General features: G+C 39.9%; 2 protein-coding genes across 2 annotated transcripts in view; one reads left to right on the forward strand and one right to left on the reverse strand.

The window, feature by feature from the left end:
* Positions 1-5,264, reverse strand: part of snx19b (sorting nexin 19b) — a 44,308-nt gene extending 39,044 nt beyond the window's left edge. Inside the window, exons 1-2 of the mRNA XM_055025298.1 lie at positions 5,173-5,264; positions 3,548-3,791 (exon numbers count right to left, since the gene is read on the reverse strand). Coding sequence (XP_054881273.1) covers positions 3,548-3,751 — 204 coding nt within the window. The 5' untranslated portion in view covers positions 3,752-3,791; positions 5,173-5,264. The remainder of the gene's footprint in view (positions 1-3,547; positions 3,792-5,172) is intronic.
* il4i1 (interleukin 4 induced 1) overlaps positions 1-24,937 on the forward strand; it is a 95,324-nt gene that overhangs the window by 64,383 nt on the left and 6,004 nt on the right. The window contains exons 4-8 of the mRNA XM_055025304.1: positions 16,235-16,362; positions 16,644-16,771; positions 17,070-17,175; positions 18,824-19,038; positions 19,417-19,529. Of these exons, the coding sequence (XP_054881279.1) occupies positions 16,727-16,771; positions 17,070-17,175; positions 18,824-19,038; positions 19,417-19,529 (479 nt within the window). The 5' untranslated portion in view covers positions 16,235-16,362; positions 16,644-16,726. The remainder of the gene's footprint in view (positions 1-16,234; positions 16,363-16,643; positions 16,772-17,069; positions 17,176-18,823; positions 19,039-19,416; positions 19,530-24,937) is intronic.

Below are 24,937 nucleotides of genomic sequence, written 5' to 3' on the forward strand. Positions count from 1 at the left end.
GTTCAGTTTACCTACAATAATATTACGTAACACAGATCAATCGAACCACCTATTTTGACATCAGAGCCTCTCTCCCATGGAGGGTTGTCTAGTTCACAGCAGCACGTTACACACAGAGAGCTATGAACAGCAAAATACTTTTTCTCCCAACAGCAGATAGCAACAAGAGTTGAACAGTTTCAACTTTCTTGTGTTGGGTCTGTAGCCAACGTTGTGCACATCTAGTTTACTAGCCCGCAATTTCACCTGCACGAATAACACCGGTCTTTGCCGTCCCGCACTTTGGGGCAACCACAAGACCGGCCCCTCACCCCTCTCACTGCTCCAGATACTCAAATTTTCTGTGTCTCACTGTAACATAGATATAGTGAGATTTTACCATCTCACTATATCTGCCATCCTTAGGTCTACAGATAGAGGCACAAAAGGTACAGAAGGTGTCTCTATCTGTAAATGTATATGAATAGAGATATCAGAAGGTATCTGTCTATGGAAATGTCTCTGTGTACATGAGTATTAAGTTAAAGCTAATATCACTGAACATTGTTATTTTTCAGGAAACAGCATCAAGGCCACAAGCGGGTCCAGCAGCGCCTATGAGAACTACTTCAGTAATGCCTTTACAAAACATATTTGGTAATACACAGACATCTACTCAAAATGTATATGTACTTAAAAAAACAAAAGGGTTGTTTTGAATAGTCTCCCATCTGTTTCTAGGCGATTCATAAGCCTCAACCCAGAAAGTGGAACAAAAGCTGCAAACGAAAAAGTGACACAAAACCAACAGGACAAATTATGCAAAACACAGCAGTGAACCCACAGGCCTTCATTCTCCTCCTTCATGGACCAGTGAAACTTTTAAAACGGTAAAATCACATATTTACACACAATCAGTTCTTTTGCTCCATCTCTCTTTTTCTCTGCCTGTCTCTGTATCTGTTCTGTCTATTTCTAATAAAAAGACAGAAAGACAGCGTCAATGAAGGAAGGTCAGAGTCTGTCCACTAAATCTTTCCTTTCCATCCTGTTTGTCTTTAACTAACATAAATGCAGTTTAATGTGCTGCTTCTTTTATGTATTAAAACATGTTTTTCTTTCTTTATCTTCAAGCGACTCTTTGATGATTTCTGGAGAAGTTCAAGGCTGGTTTTGTTTGGCGGTTCACTAAGTCTTAAACTTGCCCAAATGTTTAAGATGTACTGTTGGGGTTCCAATAAAGTTTTGAAAAATATCTATCTTCAATACCTGACATTGCTGGATCCCTTCCTTCCTTCAAAGGAACAAAACAACTGCAAGTTTTACATGAAAATCTGGTAAAACATTGTTTTTATGAGTTTGACCTGCAGTTTGCTTAGAAACTTTGATGTTTGGGCACTTTTATTTTAGTAAAGATTATTCAAGTTATTCTATTTTTTGTAATATTACCATGACGGTAAATGTATCAGTTATGTTTGTAGATCAGAGTATTGTTCACTTTGGCTGCAATACTTTGACTTCTGTGTAACAAGCAAATATTGCTGCTGCAAAATATTATATTTTGTTTTGCTTCCGTTTGTCGGATTTAAATTGGCAATGAAATAAAGTGATTTTAAAATATACATGTATATATTTTTTAAATTATAAAAATAAAACATTTTTGGAGAGTTTGGTAAATTAAGTTGCAAGTTCACATTTAAACTTTTAAAAGCTAGCAAAGTATGCAGTTTTATGAACTATTGCAAAATGACAACATTTAGTAATTCTACTACAAGACTACTGTAATTGTATCATGATAAAAATGTGATGAAATCACAGTAACCATGTTATATAATTACTGTGCTATTTAAAAGAAATTGTAGTTAAACATATCTAATTACAGTAATATAGTAATGACAATAACAGAAAAAACTGCAATAAAATCACAGTAAAACTAATAGAATTACAGTAAGGCTACTGTCCAAAGACTACCGTAAAGTTACTTTAAAGTTACTGGAATTTCTTTACTGTAAAAATTACAGTAACTTACTGACAAAACTGCTGCCAGTAAGTTACTGTAAATTCGAAAGTAACTTTTTTACAGTGTGTGGTCGGCTGAACTATTTTGAAGTTTCTTGTTACTAATTAAACACTGACTTCAAAGGCTTTGTTTAAACTATTAATTTCAACTAGCTTACATGCATGTTCAGATGGGTTGCCATATGGCAAGAGTTTATACCTTTGGTAGTAAAGTGCCTGCACTGCACATGAAAAAGAAAATGGATGACAATTATGAAAATACAGTTCTATTCTACCTTCTCTAATAGTTTAGTGTTCTTTCTACCCTTTCACCCAGTGCTGCCTTAAAACACTTAAGTTAATAGCACCTAAAAAATGTCTTTGAAATAACGTAATTAATAACGAAAAGATTTTCACATGATTAAATAGCTTTTTTTCAGCATGAAGCATGTTTGTTTAGCTAACTTAATTTCAACTTAATGAAGTAGTGTGAAGGTACCACTGTAAAATAAGGTGATATCAACTAAATTTGTATTCATCTTAATCAAGTAAAATTGATTATTTGGTTCAAAACATTGAAAGTAGTTGGGCTTGTTCTATTAAATTACATTGGGCCCAACTGTAGTAAAAGAGTTGAATCAATCTTAAAAGTTAAGTTGAGCTTTAAATTGGAATAATCTTAATAAATTAAGTTGAGCCAACACAATTGCTTTAAATTGGAGTAACAGAATTACATGGTGCTGAAATATAGCAAAGTAATCAGGTGGAAATCCTTTCCATGATTTTTTTATGTTCATCCAAAGAGTTTTTTTTTTCAGTGTAGGGTTGGTGCTACAGATGAACAGAAAACCTTCTGTCTTTCAAATTTGACTTGTACCAATCTAAAACTGTACCCTTAAGACAAACACAATGCAGCAGGCAAAGTAAAAGGATGTCATGGTTAATAGTATCAAACGCTGCACTTAAAATCTAATAACAATAAGGCCAAAATGTTCCCATTATCAACTGTTGGAAAACAATCACTAAATTCTCTAAACACGTATACTTTGATGCATTTTTGGTTTAAAATTATGTGATATACCAACACAAAGTGCTGTGTACTTTTGAAGTGGAGGGAGAATGTTCCTTTATTTTCAAAATTCACAGCAAATTATCAGAAAAGAGATGTATGCATATGTTTTCTATCCTCTTGAGTGGATACTTTGAAGAACCACCGTTTGCTGCAAGTCTCTTCCACATTTGCACATCTTTAAACCCTAATCTTTATGGTGTGCTCCAATGGATTTTATTTAGGAGTACTTTCATGACCTTTTTTCAATTGTTTATCTTTTTCTTCCCCTTCAAAATGACGCATTATGACAGACCACCCCAATAAGATACAATAAAGTTTGTGGCTGTGCCATGCTATGTCAAATTCAAACAGTATGAATGCTTTTGAAAGATTTTACATTTGACCATGCAACTAGAAGCTAAGGTAGGTTACCTTTTCTCAGTATGTCTTCAAGATTATTTTGCAGACACAAAATGAAACACACACATGACAAATAAACCCATTCAGTGATGCACTCACCTGTTCCAGATTGACGAACCTCTCCAGGTGAACCAAGCTGTTGGACTCCAGGATAGCCTGGGAGCCAAACCAACCTCCGAGCACCAGCAGCAAGCTGGTGAACACACATAGGAGCCAAATATTGACCAGCAGGTGGAAAAGCAAGAGCCACGCCAGCAGCACACCGAAGCCCATAAGGCACCTCTGTCCCATCACCTCAGCCATGAGAAAAGCAGGGATCACGCAGGCCAGAGAAACAGCACACCTGGAAAAAGATTTTAAAAGATTTAAACCTCCTAATAATCTTGGAGCATTAGTATAAATGTTTCTCCATGAGGAGGGATACACTTCAGATGGAAATCATGACTACAGCAATAACTTAAAGTTTCTCAAAGGAACAGAAAGTTTGTGGTGAAGAATTTTACAATAATGGTTCTAGTTGTTAGATTATTTATTATACAACATAAATGCTCTGGACCAGGGGTCCTCAAGTCCAGTCCTTGAGAGCTACTGTCCTGCAACTTCCTTTTTCCAACAGACCAGCATCAGCTCTGAACTGACCTGCTAATGAGCCACTTGTTTGATTGGGGTGTTAGAGCAGGGAAGCATCTGAAAATTGCAGGATGGTAGCTCCCCTGCTCTGGACACACCGATGGTGGAGAGCTACACTGTAACAACAATGGCCCTGGGCCCCACCAGTCAGTGGACTCCTGCCACCAGAGTGCTAACTGTACTGTCATCTTGATTGACTGACTGACTGAATGGATGGACACATATTAGCAGTTCAAGGAGAATATTACAAAGTTTTTTCTCCAAATAATTGGTAAGTGTGACAGAGAAAGATGAGATGGAAGCAAATTGTCACAAACTGGTTTCTGGAAGAAGCATACAGTACTCAGCTCAGACTTATAATGTGATTCTGATTCTGTCTTTATCTTAGGGTTACAACACTGTTTTAAACAAACACCATCTGCTTATTTGTCTTTCCTGTTATTCAACAATCTGACAGGTTGGGTTTTATCATTAACATCTTTAAATGTCTCCTATCCACAAGTCTTCATGCGAACAACGACAACAGAGTTCTAACTAAACCTGCTAAAGACAACAGAGCTCTAACTAAACCTGCTAAAGACAACAGAGCTCTAACTAAACCTGCTAAAGACAACAGAGCTCTAACTAAACCTGCTAAAGACAACAGAGCTCTAACTAAACCTGCTAAAGACAACAGAGCTCTAACTAAACCTGCTAAAGACAACAGAGCTCTAACTAAACCTGCTAAAGACAACAGAGCTCTTACTAAACCTGCTAAAGACAACAGAGCTCTTACTAAACCTGCTAAAGACAACAGAGTTCTAACTAAACCTGCTAAAGACAACAGAGCTCTTACTAAACCTGCTAAAGACAACAGAGCTCTAACTAAACCTGCTAAAGACAACAGAGTAGTGAGAATGATAAATGAGCCTTTGAATGACAGCAGTCTGAAACAACGACATGACAGCGGGGATGTTTTATCGAAGCAACCGTGAACCAGCCGAACAGCTAAAGCTGTTTAGCATCATGCTAACGCGTTAGCTGCTCCACCAGACGGGATGTGACAGCACCCTGCTGCTACATTCACTGTTTAAAGTAGAGAAAAGGGTTGCAACCTGTGCGATCTGTCATGGCTCAGTGAAGCCGCTTGATGATATTTTCCTTCATGTTTACTTCCTGTTTTATGACGTTATCAACTAAAAGGCTCATGGGAAATGTTGTTGATAGCCATAACCTCGGTTCAGTCGGACAGCTTTAGTGGAGCACAGTATGCGGTAGGTAGGCCCCCTGGCTGTCTGATTGTGAGAAGAGAAAAACTAGTGAGAAGGTTTGGTTAAAGTTATAAGGTGAGATTCAGATCTAATTAGATTAATTCTAACCAGAAAGTAAGATGGAAGAATTAGAATTCAATTATTCAGAATACTATAGCATGTATATGCATTATTGTAAAACAGGAGACTGGTAAACGGTGAATCGAAGAAGCACGAAAGTGAGAGGAATGTATGGAGTTAAATTTGTTTCACAATTGTTCAAAGAAATAAACTAATCTCAAATAAAAATAAAACTGTGATAAAACTTTCAGAATGGTAGTACTTTTTTTGTTCCAAACAAAAAAACATATCTCAATTTAAAAATCTTTTTATTGTGGTCAAAACTTTTTAATGGTAATAATTTCTTTTAAACAAAAGAAGTTGTGTTTAAAAAACTTTATTTTATTATTTTTTTTAAATTAAAATCATTAATGTTTGTTTCATGAAGAGAAAAAGTTATTTGCGGAACATAAAGTTTTATTCAGAAGTATTTGGTTGCAATTCTCAACCTTTTGGTTTTTATGCTCCCTGCTTTTGGTTGAACTCAGAGTTTTTGTTGCTGGAAACATTCATGCTGGGCAGGGCCAAAAGAACAACGGTGAAAGACATGTCGCTATTGGTTGGTGCTGACTAAAAAGGAAGATGTGATGGCTAAATGAAGCAATGAAGCATTCCAGCCCTTTGCTTTGCCCAAAGGTTCATTACTCAATGAACCTTGAATCTGTTACTGAAACTGTAAAAGCCTTGTCACTCAGATCAAATTGCCAAAAATTTGTATATGTAATATTGTTACAAAGTTTCTGTCAACCGGTGATTACTAACAGGAGAGTCACTTAAATCCTGTTTAACTTCATATTTTTTAGTTATGAAAATTATCTGCTGCCAAACTCACTCACTGTCGCTCTTGTTTGTTAACAGTGTTCATAGAATAAAAGAACCTGTAAGACTCACTGACTAATCATTAAGTGTGCAACATAAGCCTGGCGGGCCGCCATGCTTTGTGAGGTCCCATGCCAGGCTTTATTTTATTTTTAGAAAATTAATAATTGAGGGGGTGGGAGATTGCTTTTTTTTTTACACATATAAATCTATAAGCCGGATTGCATGCATCTCTGTTCTGAGCATTTCACTCACAGAGCAGATTTGTTTCTAAAAGGTTTATAGTTTATGTATTGTTAAGAATTTAAAAAGAGGAATAACTTGATTTAGCTCGTTAATTTATTCCTCCGTCCTAGGTTCTTGTGTGTCTGTATGTGGAGGGAGAAAACAGCAATCATACGACTTCAGATATTCAGAGTTTTATCCAAAGAATTCAATGCAATACAGAATGTTACAGCAAGCATCTCACCTAGATCATCAAAAGTCCAAGACATGACAAAAACAGAGACAAAGAACTGAGTAAAAAAGGAAAAACAAAAAACAAAAGATGCATCTTCTGGGAAACTCTCACTCAGCACAAAGAGATTCGAACTTCTGCTCTAAAACAAACCATTTTATAGAATGTGTATTCTCCTCATTTAAATATATGCATTAGGAGGTGTGTTTTTTTCCTTTGTGGGGGCTGTCTTAAATGTTTTAAACTGGGTCTCTGCCGTACCAGGCGTCTCCTGCAACTCTCCCTGAGCTAAATTTATGACCTCTGTCTGTTTTAGTTTTCTGCCTCAAATGATTTCACATGAAAGTAGTTTGTATTTTTAACCAAGTTTGCACAAAATGTAATGCTAAATAATGACGATAAGTTGGATCTAAAACTAACTAACTAATTAAAAACATGCTTTTTAATGCTTAAAGAAATATACCAATATGTTTGATTATATGTTGGAACAGACTTCTATAGTTTTTAGTGTTTGCCTGAACTATTCAACCCTGAGTAAAGAATTTATTGCCCTGATAGCCAATACACTCCCTGTCTGAAATGTTCCTTAGGGAGTATAAGACTGCTTTCTGATTAGGAATTTATGTAAGTTCAGAGAGTCACCAGTTGTCCCAGTTTGGATCTGTATCTAAGTTTATCTTAACCTAAAAGTTAACTTATGTACTATTGTGCTACTTTAAAATTCTTATTTCAACAGTATTTAAAGCCGGAGAGCGGACCAATCACACATCTGGCGTCTCTGCACTTTGCCTGGCGCACTGCTGCTGCTTTATTGAGTTTACCTCAGCAAGGATCTCCTTTATTATTATTTATTTTTACTTTTCCAGACTACTTTGTTACCTGTATACCTGTGTAAACAGGACCTTAGGCCCTGTTTATGCGACAACAATTTCTGGTGTAAATGGAAGAGTTTTGTTGTGTTCGTACTGTACATTTACATGAAACCTCCGAATGTTTTCTCTGACAACGGCAAGTTTGAGAACAGGTTCCAGAGTGCAATGGTTCTAAAACGTACCAGTGTCCATTGTCTTGTAAACAGAACAAGTGGATGTTTTCTTTCAGGGAATCCGTAGGTCATGCGCAGCATGACCCAAAACATAGCTGCTTCCTACAATCCACAGAAGAAGAAACTACGGATAATGCTGGTGTTACTACAATTTGTCTTTCCCCATCAGATACGGTTCCCCCAGCATCTCTGGCAGATGCAACAGTGTCACCAGCGAAGCACCCCCACACCATCACACCTCCTCCATGCTTCAAGGTGGGAACCAGGCATGTAGAGTCCATCTGTTCACCTTTTCTGTGTCGCACAAAGACACGGTCGTTGGAACTAAAGATCTCAAATTTGGACTCATCAGACCAAAGCACAGATTTCCACTGGTCCAATGTCCATTCCTTGTGTTCTTTAGCCGAAACAAGTCTCTTCTGCTTGTTGCCTGTCCTCAGCAGTGGTTTCCTAGCAGCTTTTCTACCAGGAAGGCCTGATTCACACACTTTCCTCTTAACAGTTGTTCCAGAGATGTGTCTGCTGCTAGAACTCTGTGTGGCATTGATCTGGTCTCTAATCTGAGCTGCTGTTAACTTGCCATTTCTGAGGCTGGTGACTCGGATGAATTTTTTCTTCGCAGCAGAGATGACTCTTGGTCTTCCTATGCTGGGGCGGTTCTCATGTGAGGCAGTTTCTTTGTACCGCTTGATGGTTTTGCGACTGCACTTGGGGACACTGTCAAAGTTTTCCCAATTTTTCGGACTGACTTTCTTTCATTTCTTAAAGTAATGATGGCCACTCGTTTTTCTTTACTTAGCTTCTTTTTTTTCTTGCCATGAAACAAATTGTAATAGTCTATTCAGTAGAACTATCAGCTGTGTGTCCACCTGACTTCTGCACAACACAACTGACGGTCCCAACCCCATTTATAAGGCAAGAAAGCCACTTATTAACCTGACAGGGTACACCTGTGACGTGAAAACCATATCAGGTGACGACCTCTTGAACCTCGTCAAGAGAATGCAGAGTGTGCAAAGCAGTGATCACAACAAAAGGTTGCTACTTTGAAGAAACTACAATATAAGGCGTATTTTCAGTTGATTTACACTTTATTTTTATATATCCACATGTGTTAATTCATAGTTTGATGCCTTCAGTGTGAATCTACAATGTCAATAGTCATAAAAATAAAGGAAACTCATTGAATGTGTCCAAACTTTTGGATATATATACAGTATATAATTAGGAGGCAGAGGACTAGTGAGTGTGAGAACCACTGTCCAAGATGAAACATCTAAGATCCATAAATACATCAGGGACAAAGCCTCAACAGACAATGTGCTCAGCGAATGTCTCAGACAACAGGGAACGGAGGTTGAGGTGCCAGAGATACCATCATGGGAGGACAAGCCCCTACATGGGATGTACCACCAGCAAATAACCCAAGTGGCTGATATCAGCAAATCCTACCAATGGCTGGAAAAAGCTGGACTCAAGGACAGCACAGAGGCCCTCATCCTGGCCGCCCAGGAACAGGCCCTAAACACCAGAGCAATAGAGGCCCAGATCTACCACACCAGACAAGACCCAAGGTGTAGGTTGTGCAAGGAGGCCCCTGAGACAGTCCAGCACATCACAGCAGGGTGCAAGATACTGGCAGGGAAAGCGTACATGGAACGACATAACCAAGTGGCAGGCATAGTGTACAGAAACATCTGTGCAGAATATGGACTGGAAACCCCGAGATCAAAGTGGGAAACACCCCCAAAGGTGGTGGAGAACACCAGAGCTAAGATCCTGTGGGACTTCCAGATCCAGACAGAGAAAATGGTAATGGTGAACCAACCAGACATTGTCGTAGTGGATAAACAACAGAGGAAAGCCGTTGTGGTAGATGTAGCAATACCAAGTGATTGCAACATCAGAAAAAAGGAGCACGAGAAACTGGAGAAATACCAGGGCCTCAGGGAGGAACTGGAGAGGGCCTGGAAGGTGAAGACCACAGAGGTGCCTGTGGTCATCGGGGCCCTCGGGGCAGTAACCCCCAAACTGGAGCAGTGGCTACAACAGATCCCAGGAACAACATCAGACATCTCAGTCCAGAAATGTGCAGTCCTTGGCACAGCCAAGATACTGCAGGACCCTCAAGCTCCCAGGCCTCTGGTAGAGGCTCAGAGGATATATAGATCTATATATAGATCTATATCTATATAACCTCTGGTAGAGGACCCGAGGATATATAGATCTATATATAGATCTATATCTATATTTTTTAAGTGAGAATAGAAAACATAAAAAAGGAGGAGGCGTGGCTTCTATATTTAAAAATACCATAAACTGTAGTAAAATTTCTTTCGGTCATTTCACATCTTTTGAGTATCTTGGAATTCAGGTTAAAGGCTTCAAACGAACTTTGACACTAACTTTATACAAAACTCCAGCATATGTGGAAAATTTCTTTACTGACTTGAATGATCTTCTTTCTCTCATATGCATTGATTATGATTGTTTAATAATTGTTGGTGATTTTAACATTCATGTGGACAAACCCGAAAACAGAGGAGCAAAAAACCTCTCTGATATTTTAGAACATTTTGGTTTAACACAACATGTCAAACAAGCAACACACACTCAAGGACACACACTGGACATGGTTATCAGTAAGGGTGTGAATATTTCCAATGTCTCTGTAACTGATGTCGCCCTGTCAGATCACTTTGCTGTTATTTGAAAGTTCTTTATTCTTGACCAACTTGGACAAACAGCTGCTGTCACAAAACGTTCTTTCACAGAAAACATTTAATCAAATCTACTCTTCCTCCTCACCCTTAAGCTGTAATGATGTAGGTCAGTTGTTAGATGACTTTCAGTCCAAAGTTTCATATATCATTGATTCCATTGCCCCAATTAAAGTAAAGGTTCTGACTGGTAGAAAGAAATCTCCATGGAGAAATGCACAAATAGTTCGGTCTGCAAGAGAACTCTGTCGCAGGGCAGAACGACAATGGCTTAAAACTCAACTTCACGTTCATCACGACATCTACAAAGAAAAACTACGTAACTATCACTCAACACTAAAACATGGAAGGGAGGCTTTCTTTGCAGATGTCATAAACAAAAACATCAATAATGCTCGAACTTTATTTGCAACAGTTGAGAGGCTCACAAACCCTCCTGTGACGTTTCCACCTGAATTCCAATCTAATGCTGCCTGTAATAAGTTTTCTGATTTCTTTTCAGAGAAAATCCAAAAAATCAGAGGATTAATCTGCACATCAACTTCAAAGCCAGAACCATTGCTGTACCAAAACAAAACAAACACAGAAAAAATGACCCAATTTCAACTACTTCATTATAAAACCCTAGAAGAAATTATAAGTCAGTTAAGTTCAAGCTCCTGCTGTCTGGATGTCCTATCCACACATTCTTTAAGAAAGTCCTGCCTGTTATTGTTACTGATCTGATCCAAATAGTAACTCATCGCTTACATCAGGTGTTTGAAAACAGCAGTTATCAAACCACCCTTAAAAAAGAACAACCTGGACAAATCACTACTGCAGAATTACAGGCCGACCTCTGACCTCTGACCTCCCATTCATCAGCAAAGTTATTGAAAAAACTGTGTGTAAACAATTAAATAGTTTCCTCATGATGACCAACTGCTTTGACTCTTTCTAATCTGGTTTTCGTGCTCACCACAGCATGGAGACTGGTCTAGTCAAAGTATTCAATGATATCCATATAAATACGGACTGTGGGAGAACCACAGTGCTGGTTCTGTTGGATCTCAATGCAACTTTTGACACTGTCGACCATGACATATTACTGAATCGACTTGAAAGTTGGGTTGGACTCTCTGGTTCGGTGCTCGACTGGTTTGAATCCTACATAAAGAACAGGGATTTCTTTGTTTCAATTGGAAACTTCTCATCAAAGAGGTCAAAAGTCACATGTGGGGTAGCCCAAGGTTCAATCCTAGGACCCCTCTTATTCAATATTTATATTCTCCCACTAGCTCAGGTCATAACAGGAAATAATATTAGCTACCATAACTATGCGGATGACACACACTCTACACTACGATGTCACCAGGTGACTCTGACCCCATCCAATCACTGAATAAATGTTTAGAGCAGATCAATGTGTGGATGTGCCAAAACTTTCTCCAGCTGAACAGAAACAAAACTGAAGTCATTATTTTTGGACCTAAAGAGGAACGATCTAGAGTCAATGCACAGCTTCAGTTATTACAACTAAAACCTAGCGATCAGGCCCGAAACCTGGGAGTAGTGATGGACTCGGACTTGAACCTCCAGAGCCACATAAAGACAGTAACAAAATCGGCCTTCTATCACCTGAAGAACATCTCCAGGATTAGAGGACTAATGTCTCAGCCAGATCTAGAGAAACTCATTCATGCGTTTGTCTTTAGTCGCATTGATTATTGCAACAGTGTCTTCACAGGCATGTCCAACAAGTCAATCAAACAGCTGCAGCTGATCCAGAAGCTGCTCCTGTTCTCACTAGAACCAGGAAAATAGAGACATAACAGCAGTTTTAAAGTCCCTCCACTGGCTTCCTGTAGCTCAAAGAATAGATTTTAAAATACTGTTGTTAGTTATAAATCACTGAATGGTTTAGCACCACAATACATTAAAGATCTGCTGTTGTTGTATCAACCTTCCAGACTCTCAGGTTCTGGTTCTGGTTCTGCTCTGCATCCCCAGAACCAGAACCAAAAGAGGAGAAACAGCTTTCAGCATCTATGGACCAAAAATTTGGAACAAACTTCCAGAAAACTGTAAAACAGCGGAAACCCTGACTTCCTTCAAATCTCAAGTAAAAACGCACCTGTTTAGAGTTGCATTTGAAATGTAATATGTATGGATTTGATTTTGTGGATATGTAGGTAATTTTTATTTTATTTTTTTCCTGTTGTGGGCAACGGGGCCCGGCGAATACCCGTGGTTAAACGGACGGCGGAGTCCGGCGGTAACAGGCGCTTAAATTCCGTGTCAAAGGGAAGGGGGAAGAAAGGGAAAAAAGAGGGAAGAAAGGGAAAAAAAAAAAAAAAAAAACCTTGGTATTTTATTCTATGTTGCATGCCTTTGTGTTTTGTGTTTATGATGTAAAGCACTTTGAAATGCCTTGTAGCTGAAATGTGCTATACAAATAAAATTTGATTGATTGATTGATTGATTGATATCTATATAACCTCTGGTAGAGGACCCGAGGATATATAGATCTATATATAGATCTATATCTATATAACCTCTGGTAGAGGACCCGAGCTCAGAGGATGAGAACCACCTGCGGTGGCTGAGAAGGGAATTTTTATTTTTTAACCTATTGTAAACCTATTACAACCCATTGTTGTAATAGGTTTAAGTCAGTCTGTCTTTCCTCGTTGACACGCTCCTCGACAGCATTGCACCTTATGGGGTAAAAGCAAAAAACAACCCCCAAAAAAAACGCCTATGTTGCACAAAACTCAACAGACCACAGGAGAACTGGAACATGGCAACAAACTGGATGTGAATTAGGACTTAGAATCTGACGCTGATTCTCATTGAGCAGTGACAAATCAAGAGCTTATAAGAGGGCAGATCAGGTGAAACACATGATGATTAGGTGCAGCAGATGAATGGCGTGATGAGTGAAGATGGTGATGTCATGTGTTGGTGAGGTGCTGGTGGTGAGGCAGACGCTGGAGGCCCAGGTAAAGTGAGTAGTGAATATTTAATGCACAAACAGTCCAGAAAACAGTCAATGAAGTCGACGGCCGGGCAGCAGAGCTGAGCGGAAGCCAGGGCTCATCACCGGTAGCAACTGGTCTTACAGGCGGATAATAATTGACGGCAACACAGTGCAACAAAAACAACAACGACTTACGACAAGGACCCGACGAGGAACAAAGGACACAGGAGGGACTAAATACACTGAGGGTAATCGGGGGAACAAGACACACCTGGGAACAATCAAAGGGAAGACAGGACAAGGAGGAGACTCAGGACACAGAAAACTCAAATAAACATGACAGAAAAACACGGAACATGACAGGTGAGCGTCAATAAAAACGGGAAGCAAAGTAAAAATAAAAAGGACACAACAATGAACCAAGAGAATAATACTGATCAAAGGAAACTAAATGGAAATGCAAGAAGAACAAAATGCAAAAGTTCACTAAGAAAGTAAACTAAATGCAGAATAAACTAGTATTACAAGGCCTTTCCAGCAATGACTAAAACAGGCGGATGTATGGCAAGAACAAACAGACACTGTTTTTATATAAAGGTAAAATAATATCGTCGAAGTGCCATGAGTTTGTTGAGAACACATCTAGTATTAAGAAGCACAAAAACATGCTAAGTTTCTTATAAGGAAATTGCCACTTAAATATGGTTTTAATTAGATTTTATTTTATATATTTAGTTCATCAAAATTATTTTCCACGTCAGTTTTAATGTTATGAGGTTGTTAAGTATGGAAGAGAGGATCTTTGAAAATCTTTGAAATCCTTCATTAGGACTGGATTAAGAACCAGTCCTAATGTTCTTTGTAATTTCTTTGTTCTTTGTAATTTCCGTGCATTAAAACTATTAATTTATAAATAAATAGACAGATCTATTGAAAAATATTATCCATAGTTCTGTCGCATATTTGAATGGCACTAAAAGGATCTCTAACTTTTGTTTTTCCACTGAAAGCACTGATTTGCACAGTAATGCCATGTGTCTGAAATTTTATGGATGATATGTCCTATTCTCCTGAAGGCAGCACAGGGTTGCACCACCAGAAACTGTCAGATATACTGAAGAGAAGTGTTCTGATTGATATAATTGCAGTTCTATGTTTTAATGTTGCACAAAGCACTGTGTGTTTTTGCAAATAGTTCAAAGTTTAAACTGGCATTGTTGTACAATAGCAGAAATTTTATTTTTATATTTATTTAGTTGTTTAATTTTGAGGATTAACAAAAATACATCCTCCAAATGGCACTCCAAGTGTGCCCTTTGGAGTCTCAATTTGGAGTCTCCAATATGGTTTTAATTGGACAATATGTAATATCCAAACTTCTAATGACTGTAACTGAGAATCTCGGGGGAGATTATCTGCAGCCAGTCCTCCTCCCCCTTCTTGTAATACACTGTTTGTTCCCTCTTCCCCAGTACACACAAGTATGCTAGCCCCCCTCACACACACTTTTCTCCTTCAATTTCCCCTGAGTTCCCCTCCGTCTTTGCCCTCCCACCCTTCTAACAGTACCCAAACCTATTCCCTCACTCTACCCACTTCACTCTGACTGAAGCAGCGGACGACTAAAAGCTTCCAGTATTCCAATATATCCAAAATGTGTGAGCGTTCTTACAGCCATAATCATCCACTTCCATAAATTGTGAAGTTCTGCTGAAGAAACATTCAGTTTTGACACGTTCTAACGTGTTTCTCTGCTGGTGAGGAAAAAGTCCTATAAACACCGTTTTGCATGAGGGTGCATAAAGTCTGACTTTGACACAGCAAAGATGCACACATTGCTTGGGATTATGCATGGAGCTGGTGGATTCATGTCAAAACAAACCCCAAAATACCAACGTCCTTATGACAGGACATGTGTTGGATACACATCGGTGGCTCAAGATTTCGTCTCTGAGTTGACCAGTCAGAAATATTCCAGAAAGAATACAGGCATGTCACAACAAGCTTAAATTGATCTCTGGATTTCATTGGCTTGAAAAAAGCCATTTCATTATGTTATTGGTCAAATGTGGTGTCAATCAAAAGGGGGGGCTATGGGCTGTCCAAAAAAAGCGTCATAATGGACACCGGCAGAGCTTAAACCCTTAAATCTCAGCCCCGGAAAAATGGAAAAACAGCACACAGGCGTTCCGGTGCAGGTTAAGGGGTTAATCCTCTCTTCTTGCTCTTTATTTGCCAAAGTTATGAGAGGGAATCAAATTCCCCTTCAATAGATGCAAGTAGCAGTTAAAAGAATATTGCCACATTTAAGCTCTGATAACTTTTGTTGTCATATGTTTTGTAGCCTAAATTGCCTGACAAAAGCCAGTTAGCGAGTTGCTAAATTTTCACAGGGGAACAGAATTTTGCACAAAACACCTAGAATAAAATACTGCTACTTCCTGGGGGCAGCGGAAGTATCGAAGTAATCGTTTCAACAGTAACCCTCCCAGGATTAAGGATTAATTATGTTTCTTCTAGCTACTGAATCATGGGTGTACTTTTTTGACTGTATCTTTTGGTTTTTTATTATTATTATTATACCTAATTTTTGTCCAGTATAAAAAGTTTAAAAATAAGGACATAATTAAATTATCTAGCAAGAAGCACAGCTGATATTAGATATAAATAATTTTATAGGTCATTACCAGATCATTTTAATTACATAGACAAGTCAAATCTTGGAATGGAAGGAAGGTGTACTTTATTTTCCCCATGACTGCTCATAAGAAAATTCCCAGCATTTACTTGTTTTGTGTTTTTTTTAGGTCTGAAGTCAGGAAAATGAAACTTCAACCCTGCTTTTGCTTTCATTTTCTTTCAAAGACCATGTGTTTCCAGCTCTGTGGAGGACAAGCAGAGAAGTGGGTGAATCTAGTCTCACATTCTCTCTCTGGTAAGTAAGCACCAATTTATATTTCTAGCAGTCTTTATGAACTGACCCATTTGAAGAAATGGGGGCGTCTAAAAGTTGAGCTGGAGTATTTATTGGACACATCTGAAGGAGCACTTTCGGGTCAGATCCTGAAATGAGGGAAGATGGAGGAAATGAGGTGTGCTGATGACTTGTGTTCCCTCACTAATCTGATTTGTTCAGTGTGGTTGACTCTTGAGCCGGTGTGGGAAAATATTTCTGGAAGACCTGAGGGAACCATCATAAAATGACCTTGTGTGCAGCTCGACACACACTGTGCTCCTCAAGTTTCCCAGTCAGCTTCACCGTTCTGATACTTTAGCCTCGGGGTCATTGCTGCTCCGTCATGCCCAGGGCTCCAACTACTTACCATACATTTCCTTTGACAGAGGTGAGTGAATGTAGCTTGGAAGAGAAAATATTTATATTTTTAATATCCATTGGAAAAATGAAAACATTATCAGGTTTTGTATCATATTGTGTGTGTGTGTGTGTGTGTGTGTGTGTGTGTGTGTGTGTGTGTGTGTGTGTGTGTGTGTGTGTGTGTGTGTGTGTGTGTGTGTGTGTGTGTGTGTGTGTGTGTGTGTGTGTGTGTGTGTGTTTATTAATATCTACTTCAATGAAACACTCAGTTGTTCATTTAGCTTGATAGCATCTCTGCAAACCTAAATCAGGCTTGTGTTTGTTAGGTTTCTGTTTCCTCTCTGAGTGTCATCACACACAGCAGAGGGAGGAGGTCCAAACTGTGGAGTTCTGCTCTCCAGATGATGCCTCACATGGCTGTGTGCAAGTACGGTAGGTTTTACAGTTGCATATTGTCACCTTCCTAAAATAATGGCCTAAGCCATTCTTTGCCAAAAGTGTTTCTTTTCTTTTTCGTCTTTTCTTTTTTTTTTTTTTGGAAAGACAGAGGTGATGATTCTTTTTTTTCTAAAATTACTTTTCACAAAAAATGACATAGGCCAGTATTTCAAGAAGGTGACAACATATATATCGCAACTACAGTTATAATAGTTTGGGGTTTTTAGTTCTCGTTTAATTTTATTTTGCTGTGACTTTTTGTTTAACTAATTCAGTTCATTTAAATAAGTTTTTAGAGTGACTTTACTGATTTTGCTGTTATCAGCTAAATATTGTTTTTTTTTTTTTTTAGTTTTTTTATACTTTGGATCATTTTTAGTTGCAGAATTCAAAAAGTCAAAGAATTGTATTGTAATTATGTATACATCAATTCGGATACTTAACAAAAAATAATAATTTTCAGTAAATGTATTGAAATATTATTGAACAATGGTTGTCTAGTGTTTTCTATGAACCTTTTCTGTGATGTAACAGACTGACTGCTGCCAGCAGGAGGATGGAGTACTGTAATTTATTTGCAGCTAACATACACTGGTTGTGTCGGGGGGAAATTCAATAAAACTATTCAAAAGGCTAGTAAACTAATTCATAAACACAAACACAAAGGTCATTATGTAATTTTTGTATGTTTTTTTTAGGTTTCTAAATGCACAATATGGTTCGAGTTATAATTTTTCCTCATTAATTCACTTTTTTATATATTTTAGTTTATGAAAATGGTAGGGTTATTACCACATCTTCTGGGAATGCCCAATTATAAAAGAATATTGGAAAGAGATTAATAAGGCCCTACAAGATATTTTTAAGCAGGACATTCCCTTAGAGTTCAAGTTCATGTATTGTGGAATAATTCCTCAAGAAGCCACGAAAAGAAACAAATATTTGATGGCTATATTTTTAACAAGTTAAAAAAAAATATTACAAAAAAATGGTTATCACACGATAAATCTACTTTAAATGACTGGATGGATATAACATTTAATATATATAAAATGGAAAAAATAACAGCCTCTCTCAGTCACAGGACTGAACAATTGGATCACTGGTGGCAGTTATGGGTGAACTATGTCCAGCCTAAGAGACCTGATTTTATTTTGAAAGACCTGACCTGTTGGCCTGGTGGACGTTCTTGCCAATCCACTCTCCAACGATAGCTATACTTCGTAGATAATTTTTTTGTTTTGTATGTTTTTTTTTCTTTTTTTCTTTTGTTTTCTTTTTTTTGTTTTGTTTTGTTTTGTTTTTTACTCTTTCTTTCTTTGTAATCACTTTAAAATCCCTCTCAGGGAAGTGCAGTTACACTTTGATGTTACTGTTGTGAGGCAATGGTTTACTTGTATATCTTATTTCAAATGTCGAAGTTAATTTGGAGACGTAAATGCCCACTGTGATGTAGTGGATACTTTCTTGGGAAACAATAAAGATATGATTAAAAAAAAAAAGAAAATGGTAGGGTTAGGATTTGGGTTTCAGTTTTTGTTAGTTTTAATGTGACCTTGGTGACAACTCCTCACTTTGTACTCTGTAAATGAAGGAAAACAGAGTGAAAGGGGTTTGAGTTGTTTTTGTCTCTATTTGTCAGTTCCACTGGTTCTAGTGGGAGTTGTGGTTTTGGCAGCCAGCGGGATCATAGCAGACCCTCTCTACGAGTGTCTCCAGGACACTGACTACAGAGAGCTCCTGGACATTGTGACGGATGGACTCCCAGCTGCCAGGATGCCTCGACACGTGGCAGTCATCGGCGGGGGCATGGCTGGACTGACTGCTGCCAAAGTCTTAGAAGATGCAGGACATAAGGTTGGATGGGTGGAGAAAGACAGTGGCAGAACTAGACTTTTAAAGAGGGAGAAAACGGGCTATATATATATACATATATATAGCCCGTTTTCACACGATAATGGGCTATATATATATATATATATATATATATATATATATATATATATATATTCTTTTATATACACTCAGTATTGTTTTTCTTCTTTCTGTATTTGGGTGGATTACAACGACTCCAAAAACTGTACAATAATGACTTGGTTCTGTTATATGTTAGTCTTGTGGGGGGCCAGTCTCCAGATGTCAAGGTTGGCACTGACCTTTATAAGTGTAAATAGGGTGGCAGTGGATGATGTTTCCATGGTGATGATTATGTTTCCCTGTCTATGTATTAAAAAGGTGACCATAATAGAAGCTAGTGAGCGAATCGGAGGACGGGTGGAAACCTTCAGAAACAGAAGAGAAGGCTGGTACGCGGAGGTGGGAGCCATGAGGATCCCAAGCTTCCATCAGTGAGTAGTGAATTGATGTGAGGTTAAAAAATAAATTCTAAGGTTTTATGCATCAGAATAAAAGGTTTACCTTGTCTACATAGGATTCTAATATGATTTGACATGTTTCTTAGTGAATTCAACCCTTATGAGTGATTGCACAGGGGAAGAAGCAGTGAGAAGAGGCTCTTTACTAGCTGAGCATTAAAAAGGTTCTGTTAAAACAAGAAGCTTTAGAGTTTGCTAATAGATTTTTCTGTACCAAGATAGAGACAATGAACTCAAAGAAGGAAATTGGTTTTACATGGTCAGAGGTCATAAGGTCATTTCCAAACCAGTTGAAATCCATCATTTTGTAGTGAGAAAGATTATTCCCAGATGGAAAACAGTTAATACTTTGATTATCATTCAAAGATTAAATTGGCTGACAAAATTTATATTGTACAGAATTTAGAAAAAAAATAAAAAAATAGAGCAAGTGCTTCATATCACACTTTACAGGCCTCAGTCAGCATGTTTATTGTCCCCAAGAAAATTTGTTAGCGCTGTTTTTTTTTATTGAATGTTAATATTTTAACAAATATATAAATGTAACATTTGTTTATGGAGAATATCAATGCTCCTAAAACCGGAGTTTGGGTTTTTCGTACTGGCTTCCTTTTTCTCGGCTATTCACCACCCATCCACCAGATAGCGTCAGAGACCGCTGTTTCCCGGCGGGCATGCCAATCTCCTACACACCTACTCTGTCTCCTCATCATCTCTGGAGCTCAAGAGGAGCTGACTGCCAGTTTGTCAATGCCTGAGTGTTGCCAGAGCCTCCAGCATAAACTCTTAGCTGCTCGCTTGATTTCTCTTGCTGAGCTCCTCCTCCAGGTGCCTTCCTCGAGATGCCGAGTTCCTTCGTGAAAGGATTGTTTCCCCCTGGTTTTAAGGAACTTATTTGCTTCTGACGCCGTGGAGATTACCCCCTGATTGCCCGAGTTCCTGCACCTCCCCCTGGAAATGCCATGTGGCAGACGGAATGCTCCTCTGTCTCCGGCTGCCAGAACTTACCTTTCCGTCTTCCACCACAGCTTCGTCATCACCTTCCAGATCAGCTTGACCAAGCTAGATCCTCTGAAAGCTGGAACCCATAGACTAACTAACCTCGACCCAACAGTTAAAACCCTCCTGGACCTTCACCATCTACTCTGCAAGTAAGAGAAGTCCATTCCCCGAGAGCTGTTCCCCCCGGAGCTGTTTTCTATTTCCTGAATATACAATAAATCATTTTTTACTGACTATCTGTTCCCTGTGGTGTTCTGCATGTGGGCAAGAAAACTAGAATCGAAAATGACAGAACATCCATCCATCCATTTTCTGAGCACCCTTCTCCCTAACGGAGTCGGGAGGTGCTGGTGTCTTATCTCCAGCTGCGTTCCGGGCGAGAGGCGCGGTCACCCTGGACAAGTCGCCAGTCTGTCGCAGAAAATGACAGAACACTCAGGCCAAAATCTCAGCCCAGCAGATGCCATTAAGAGAACACTTTCTGAACAACAGTCACTATTACAATCCCATGAATCAGCTCTCCAGGAACTTAATACCCGTCAAATAGAGACCAATCGGCGTCTGAACGAATTAATGAATTTTTTTTTGCAAAACTCTGTTTCACAGTCTCCAGCTCCAGCACCAGCCCGGATCCAGATCCTCCAGCCCGTACCACGTTTTTCTGAGATACGCCCACCGATGCTGGAAAGATTTCTCTGGGGACATGGACAAGTGTAAAGGTTTCATTTTACAATGTTCCATAATATTCAATCACTCAACGCAAAGCTTCGTCCGTGATAGTGCCAAAATTGCCTACGTCCATTCCTCTTCTCGCTTCTCTTCGAGTCAGAGGTATCAACGGTCAGACACTCCCTCAAATCACCCACCGAAGTAAACCAATACGATTAGTCATTTCCAGAAATCAAAGAGAACTCATTTCTTTCTTTGTTTTTCCTTCTGGCAACTCCTCTTTAATCCTCGGTTTCAATTGACTTCAACGACATAATCCTCATATTAACTGGGCAAACCATCATGTCGAGTCATGATCCACCCCCTGTCACTCGTCCTGTCTATGTTCAGCAGTTCCTAAAGCCGCAACAAGCAGACCCTCCCGATCTCTCCCCAGATCCACCTGAATATCATGATTTAGTCCCAGTTTTCAGCAAGTCCAAAGCTCTCTCCCTTCCTCCTCATACACCCTATGATTGGGCTATTGACCTCTTTCCTGGGGCACCCCTTCCTTCCAGCAGCTTTTACAATATTTCCCGACCAGAACGCGAAACAATAGAGAAGTACATTAACGACTCGTTAGCTGCCGGCATAATTCGCCCGTCCTCCTCTCCACTAGGGGCAGGATTTTTTTTCGTGGGCAAAAAGGACGGTTCTCTCCGCCCTTGCATTGACTATCATGGGTTGAACCAGATCACTGTGAAAAACAAGTGTCCCCCGCCACTGTTGTCTTCTGCTTTTGAACCATGGTGCCACCATTTTTTCTAAATTAGATCTCAGAAATGCTTATCACCAACTCCATACTTGTCAGGGGGATGAGTGGAAGACGATGTTCAAGACACTTATTGGTGACTTCGAGAATTTTGTCACGACCTTTGGTTTATCGAACGCTCCAGCATTTTTTTCAAGCCCTTGTCAATGACGTTCTGAGAGATTTTCTGAATGTTTTTGTGTACTTGGATGACATTCTCATTTATTCTAAGTACCTTGCAGAACACAGACAACATGTCCAACTCATTCTCCAACGCTTACTGGAAAATAAACTTTTTGTGAAAGCGGAAAAATGTGAGTTCCACAAAGCATCTGTTTCCTTCCTAGGATTAATTCTGGAAGGCGGACAGGTAAAGCCCACAGAGGAGAAAATCAAGGCAGTCTTGGACTGGCCCATCCCCGAGACGTGGAAACCACCACCCAGAGGTCTCTTGGTTTCGCTAACTTCTATCGCAGATTTATCCGTAATTATAGTCAGACAGCATTACCGTTAACAGCCTTAATGTCATCTAAGATCAATTTCAGTTGGACCCCAGAAGCAGATGAAGCATTTACGAAACTCAAGAATCTTTTTTCCAGAGCACCAATGCTAGTCCAACCAGACCCCACAAAGCAATTTATTGTTGAGGTTGATGCTTCTGATTCTCAGGTAGGGGCCGTGCTGTCCAAAGTTTCTGCCTCAGATAACAAAACTCACCCGTTTGCTTTTTTTCTCCCGTAGTCTGTCCCCCTCAGAGCGTAACTATGATGTGGGCATCCGTGAACTGCTGGCCATAAAGTTGGCCTTGGAGGAGTGGCAGCATTGGCTGGAGGGTGCGGAACATCCAGTACTGATTTAGATCAATCACAAAACCTTATCCTATTTCCAGTCTGCTAAGAGGCTCAATCCCCGTCATTCCCGGTGGTCACTTTTTTTCTCTAGATTCAACCTAACAATTTCCTTTTGTCCTGGTTCTCGCAGCATCAAACCCGACGCTTTGTCCCACGTCCACTCCCCAGACGACACTGATGAGATTCCTGCCACTATTCTTCTCCCCAATTGTACCATAGCTACAGTTATCTGGGAGATTGAGGGTTAGGATTTAATTAAAAAAGCCCAAAGGTCTGAACCCACCCCAGAGCCCAATTTATTCAGTGGATTCACACTTCCAAATTTTTTGCACACCCGGGTATAGGCCGCACTATTGCCCTCATTAACCGCAGGTTCGGTGGCCATCCATACATAAGGATGTCAATGTATTTTAGCCTGCTCCATTTGTTCTAGGAATAAGCCATCCAAACGGCCTCCATCAGGCCTCCTCCAACCTCTACATACTCCCAACCATCCCTGGTCCCACATCTCGATAGATTTCATCACTGACTTACCTACTTCCAAAGGTATGAAAACCATACTCATTTATCAAAAGCCTGCCACTTGGTTCCTCTCAGGAAGTTACCCAATGCATCTCAGACCACCCAGTTGCTCGTGAAACACATTTTCCATTTGCATGGTATCTCACAGGAGATCCTGTCTGACCATGGACCTCAGTTCATCTCCCAGGTTTGGAGGAGTTTTTGTTCAGCACTTGGTGCTAAGGTCTCTCTAACTTCAGGTTTTCACCCCCAGACGAATGGCCAGACAGAGCGCATGAATCAAGAATTGGATTCATGCTTCACATCTACTAACCCGTCCAACTGGATTCAGTTCCTACCATGGGTAGAACATGTTCATAACAGTCATGTATCCACTGCCACTGGTTTTTCCCCATTTGAAGTTTCCTTAGGATACCAACCCCCGCTTCTCTTCTTTGAGGAGAAAGACATTTCTGTGACCTCCATGCAACATCACATACGTTGTTGCCAGAGGGTTTGGAATAGTACGGTCCGTGCCCTGAACCACACAGCAGGACAAAACAAATGCCAGGCCGATCGGAAAAGCATCCCGGCTCCCATCTTCACTCCAGGTCAGAAAGTATGGTTATCTTCACGCAACATCCCATTAAAATCCATGTCCAAGAAACTGTTTCCTAAGTTCATTGGAGACAGTGAACCAAGGTTTTACAGATGTGACAGGCTGATCACATCTGTAATCAGCCCGTCTGCAGTTTGTCTCCGCCTCCCCTCAACCATCCGCATCCATCCCACCTTCCACGTCTTACAGATTAAGCCCGTACAGACCAGCAGTCTGTGCCTTCCTTCCGAGCCCCTACTCCTGCCCGAGACATAGATGGTCATCCAGCCTATTCTGTCTGCCAGATCGTGGACTCCCGTTGGCGAGATTGCGGTTGGCAGTACCTTGTCAACTGGGAGGGCTACGTTCCGGAGGACCATTCCTTGGTCCCCGGTTCATTCATCTTGGACCCATCCCTTATTACTGATTACCGTGGCTCTCTTTCTTGTAGTTCATCTTGTCCGCCAGGTGGCAACGAGAGAAATTACTCGGAGGGGGGGTACTGATGGGAACTGGGGTTTGGGTTTTTCGTTCTGGGTTTCTTTTTCTTGACTATTCACCACCCATCCACCAGATAGCGCCAGAGAGTGCTGTTTCCGGCGATGTCCTAGACACCTGTTCTGTGTCTCCTCATCATCTCTGGAGCTCAAGAGGAGCTGACTGCCAGTTCGTTGATGCCTGAGTGTTGCCAGCAATGGTAGTCAGAGCCTTCATCATAAGCTCTTAGCTGCTCGCTTGTAAACCCTTCGAGTAATTTCTCTCGTTGATCTCCTCCTCCAGGTGCCTTTCTTGAAATGGCGAGTTTCATTTTTTCATCCTCTCACTCTCGTTTCCAAAGCCACTTGAACTTACCATCTCTCTGTTGTCTCCTTAGTGTGGCGCATTCCCCGAGAGCCGTTCCCCCCGAAGCTGTTTTCTATTTCCTGAATATACAATAAATCATTTTTTACTGATTATCTATTCCGTGTGG

Source organism: Poeciliopsis prolifica, unplaced genomic scaffold (genome assembly GCF_027474105.1).
Source record: "Poeciliopsis prolifica strain line A6 unplaced genomic scaffold, Auburn_PproV2 SCAFFOLD142, whole genome shotgun sequence".
NCBI lineage: Eukaryota > Metazoa > Chordata > Actinopteri > Cyprinodontiformes > Poeciliidae > Poeciliopsis > Poeciliopsis prolifica.